This window comes from Bidens hawaiensis, unplaced genomic scaffold (genome assembly GCF_021521415.1).
Source record: "Bidens hawaiensis isolate Kalapana, Puna unplaced genomic scaffold, B.hawaiensis_p1.1 tig00001575_1, whole genome shotgun sequence".
In the NCBI taxonomy this organism is placed as follows: Eukaryota; Viridiplantae; Streptophyta; class Magnoliopsida; order Asterales; family Asteraceae; genus Bidens; species Bidens hawaiensis.
In genome coordinates, this window is record NW_027491088.1 from 679026 (window position 1) to 684201 (window position 5176).

At 40.9% G+C, this 5176-nt stretch overlaps 1 protein-coding gene across 1 annotated transcript; it reads left to right on the forward strand.

Annotated features, from left to right (window-relative positions):
- Window positions 1–1060: 1060 nt before the first annotated feature.
- On the forward strand, window positions 1061–2865 carry LOC143584954 (9-cis-epoxycarotenoid dioxygenase NCED1, chloroplastic-like). Its single transcript, XM_077066867.1, has one exon. The coding sequence runs from the start codon at window positions 1061–1063 to the stop codon at window positions 2759–2761; it is 1701 nt and encodes a 566-aa protein (XP_076922982.1). The 3' UTR covers window positions 2762–2865.
- The last annotated feature ends 2311 nt before the right edge of the window (window positions 2866–5176 follow it).

Sequence of the window (5176 nt, forward strand, 5' to 3'; positions counted from 1 at the left end):
ATTTATTTTTGTAATCTTTAATTATTAGAATGTTGTTACCATTTGACATGACCCCATCCATCTTCGTACGGCTTCAAGGACATGCTAAGTGGACTTCAACTACATTGGTCCCTATTTGTTCACTTCTCGTCCGAAGCTTCCAAGTCAAGCAGACGAGCCCCACAAACAAGTAGTTGTGGGTTTTCTTATATAATATACATGTGTGAATACCGGAAACCAAATCCTCAAGAAGAGGAGTTGGAGTAGGATGATTTTAACATGTTAGAACTTTACAACTGATTGTATTTTAACCATTGATCGGAAAGCGAATATGATACTAATATTCTTTCTAATGACAATTTTGAGGAAGATGATTTATGAGAAATAGAGTATGATAGGAAACTCATGTTGATATAAATTATTCATTTTAATTTAATTGTGTTTTAACAACTTAGCCACTTAGGTAATATTTATTTCAATTTAATGAATTTTTATAAATTTATTTAAAAACCTTTGATTAAATTTCATGTTTTGTCATCGTTTGGCATGACCGGTTTCAGGAACCTGTTGAGCGAACTACAACTCTACATCAGCCCATGTCCAATCTCTTCTCATCAGAGGCTAGCACGTCAAGTAAAGACGAGCCCCACAATCAGATCGTTGTGGATGCTCTTACGGTCTTTTACAACTTACATCCATGTGTGAAAACGTAAGGTTTGATAAAGTTAAAAAAGTGTTCAAACACTAAAAAACATTAACAAGACAAAAAAAAAACTCCATCCATAAAATAATAGAATTTGTTGGAAAAATAGAATAGAATAATAAATACACCGATGACGAGCAATATAATTTGGCTTGTCGATGTTTTGCATCTCTGTTTAACCATCCAACACGTGGTCACCTATACCTATTTTAAGGTGGACCTCCACCACCACCCTCCCCCACTATTAATATCCTCCCATTCCTTCATCCCAAAACACCAAAATATTATTATTTCTTATTCTTATTCTTATTTACATTCCCACCCACTTTCACTTTCAAATTCCTTAAGCTTAAAACATAATAGCTTCCACTTACAACAATGGCCTCTTCTAGCTTACCAAATCCCATAACAACCAAATACTCACATCATCATCATCATCATAATAATAATAATAATAAACACAAAACATTAATCAAGTATACTCTTCAATCGCCTACCAGCATTACTTTCCCTAAACAATCCCCACTTACAAAACCATGGAATTTGCTACAAAAGGCGTCCGCGATCGCATTGGACGCCATCGAAAACTTGTTACTCGAACGCGAAAAGAAACACCCCTTACCCAAAACAGTTGACCCCAATGTCCAAATTGCGGGAAACTTCTCCCCGGTGCCAGAACACCCGGTGCAACATTGTCTAGTAGACGGGACAATCCCGGACCATATTGATGGTGTGTACTTGCGTAACGGGGCCAACCCGATGTTCGAGCCAACTTCGGGTCACCATTTGTTTGATGGTGATGGTATGATTTACGCGGTTAAGTTCGATAAGGGATTTGCAAGCTACGCGTGTCGGTTTACCGAGACGCAAAGGCTTGTTCAAGAACGCGCGATCGGGAAACCGGTTTTCCCGAAAGCGATTGGGGAGCTTCATGGTCATGCGGGTATTGCTAAATTTTTGTTGTTTTATGCTCGCGGGTTATGCAGGTTGGTTGATCATAGTCAAGGAATCGGTGTGGCGAATGCGGGTTTGGTTTATTTTAATAATCGGCTTTTAGCTATGTCCGAGGATGATTTGCCGTATGAAGTGCGGGTTACCCCGACAGGGGATTTGAAAACTGTCGGAAGGTATGACTTTAACGGACAGTTAAAGTCTACTATGATTGCTCACCCGAAACTGGACCCAGTTTCAGGTGAGCTTTTTGCTCTGAGTTACGATGTAATTCAGAAGCCTTACTTAAAATACTTTCGATTTTCACCTGATGGGTCAAAATCGAAAGACGTCGCGATTAATTTGGGGGGTCCCACTATGGTTCATGATTTCGCAATCACAGAGAATTTCGTTGTGGTCCCGGACCACCAGGTGGTGTTCAAGATGTCGGAGATGATCACGGGTGGGTCGCCCGTGGTGTTTGATAAAAAGAAAGTGTCGCGGTTTGGTGTTCTCGACAAGTATGCCGAAAATGATTCGGGGATCAAATGGGTTGATGTTCCCGATTGTTTCTGTTTTCATCTTTGGAACGCTTGGGAAGAACCCGAAACCGACGAGGTTGTCGTGATCGGGTCCTGCATGACTCCCGCGGACTCCATTTTTAATGAATGTAACGAAGAATTGAAAAGTGTACTATCGGAAATAAGGCTTAATCTAAAAACCGGAAAATCCACTCGTCGGGCGCTCATTTCGCCCCAAAATGATGTTAATTTGGAAGCCGGGATGGTAAACAAAAACCTTCTTGGGCGCAAGTCGAAATTCGCATACCTTGCGATAGCAGACCCGTGGCCGAAAGTCTCGGGGTTCGCTAAAGTGGACCTCTCTACAGGCGAAATAAAAAAATTCATCTACGGAGACGAAAAATATGGTGGGGAGCCCATGTTTCTTCCAAGAGACTCTAACCCAGTAAGTGAAGACGACGGCCACATTTTGTCGTTCGTCCACAACGAGAAAACATCGCAATCAGAGCTTCAAATCGTCAATGCCATCACATTACAGTTAGAGGCGACCGTGAAGCTCCCGTCAAGGGTTCCATATGGTTTCCATGGAACATTTATAAGCGCCAAAAGCTTGTCAACACAAGCGTAAAGAAAAATCGTAGAAAATTACCTATTTCCGATACCGACACCAGTTCCGATAATAATCAAGATATGTGTATAGCTACTCTAATAGTAGAAGCAATTTTGCTAGAAAGATGGTTTGCAGATACTTTGGGGGGGGGGTTAGGCAGTTTCTAAATCTTTAGGGTTCGTTTTAGAGTTACTTAAAAGTTGAGGGACCAGTTTGTAGCTTTTGTATATGTATAAATTGAAGCTCAGCCTGGTTCCGTTTACCATCTGGGTACAATCTCTAAAGCGTGGAGTACATATGGTTAAGCAGTCCGTTTGTAAATAATATAATTATAATTATTGTTTGTAAAAAGCAATAAACTATGTCGTTATTACAATTTAACCCTTCAATTTCCTGCAGATTACAATATTCGTCTAAGGTTTTCAGTTTTGACACACGTTAGGTTTCTGTTAATGTAATTAAATATGAATTCCTCTTAACGGTTATAAGGTAGTTAATATCAGGTGAGTTCTAGATATTCTTGACATAAAACATTAATAATGAAATATTTATAATATCCATAGGCACAAAATGTGTGTTAATATAATTGGAATTGGACCAAACTTAAAGAAAGAAAATAATAAATTAATACTTGTTATATTTTAATGTAAAATTGAGTATTCGTAATGAAGTATCACGAACGAGATCCAAACTAACAATCTTCTATAAAGAATGTTGAAGAAGCTTTCTAAGTTTCCAGTGTTATAAAAACCTTGTAAGAAATCATCTGGATCTGTTGTACCATCGTACTTGCCTAAACCACTTGGCATATTGGTTTTGTGTTGAATGGGAGCCTTCGCAATGCGCTCAGCGAATTTTGAATGTTTTACCAAGATGGTTGGCCTATATGGTGTGGTTACGTCCACTTGCTTTTTCGCTTGTGGGTTGTATGGTGTATATAAATCCATATCAGCTTTGGCTCCAGGTGCTATGTGCACGTGTGCGCGAAGCTGTGAACCTCCTGCATGAGTATCTCGCGTCTTCTTCATGCTGTGCACCTCTTCCTCATCACTAATATCAGCTTGTTCGGTGTGAACAGAATGACCGTCTTCCAGCGCACGCGTCTTTTTTGTTGTTCCCTAAATGGTTTGTTTATCAAATGCGAGTCTTTGTGTTAAATCGGCTAACTTTTTGTTTTTTACCAACTCATTGTATTTGTCCATTAAACGCCGTTGTTCGTTTATGAGCCATTATTTAGGGTCATTGGTTTCAACTTCCGGGCCCATTGGTCCTTTTTGTTTTGCACCAGTCAGATTTTGGAACGTGAGATCGTCTGGGGGAGTTTCAGTTTGACTATGAGGTGTTGTGTTGAAGGGATGGTTACTGGTGGTGCGCGCAGTGTCACGCGGCGCCCTCAGAACCTGATGTCCCTCATTAACATCCTCAAGCTCATTATCCTCCAGAACTTGATCATTGTTTCGAACACTGGAAACCATGGTGAAGAGAAAATTGATGAAATAGTAGTTTTGTTGCCGTTGTAACAGGTGATGGCGCCAATGAAGAAGCGTGTATCAACTTACTTGGATACGATCAACGTTCCTCGGGTACGAGTATGCTATATCACCCAATGGTTTTCCGAGATGCGAGTTCTTCCACCTACAAAACGAACAGCACCGTGAGCTTACCCCTCAGAAAGGGACAGAGGGGTCCTCTTTGGGGTAACCCTCCGGTGTGAGAATCATGTATTGTAGGAGAAGCTAATCAAGATGTGAAAATGAGTAAAGGATTTAGAGTATATTTTTCTGCCTGCCTCCAGCTGTGGAGGTGGTGTGGTATTTATAGTATTAGGGTTTCCAATGATTGGGCTCAGACCCAATTAGGGCCTTTTTGGCCTTCTCCTATTGCTTCGCGCCACGTGTACTTAGGACACCTGGTGTTTTTTCATTGATTATTCTCTGACCAAGGTATTTCACCTGACCCATGTGCCATCACGTGGTGGCACATGGGCTTTGCTGAGTTGTCCACCCTTCATTGGTAGCTGTCAACATCAGCACATTTTTTATTCCTTAAAAGATACCTTCTGGAAGGTTGCCTGATGAGTACAATCATGGTTGTCCTTATCCTGATTTGGATTAAACTATTGTCTCATTTGTTGTGTGTCGCTTACGCGCGGCCTTTATACGCCTATCCCGGGGACGCGCAAGGTCTTCTATTTATTCTCACAGATGTTTCATTCGCTTGCGCGTATGTGATATGCGCCACGCGCAGATGTTTCATGCGCTTGCGCATAGGTTTTGGCTTTGTGTCTTCATGACATCCTGATTTCAAGCCTCTTGTCTATATCTTGTGGGTTGACCCGCCCCGCTCAATGTTAAGGCGAGTGCATACCCCTTCAAAAGTCATGAATAGTCACTACGGAACTAACTATTTAAAGTATTACTCATTTGGTAACAT

What these genes read in the sequence shown, in the direction of transcription:
- LOC143584954 (XM_077066867.1), top strand. Translation starts at nt 1,061, where the DNA reads ATGGCCTCTTCTAGCTTACCAAATCCCATAACAACCAAATACTCACAT.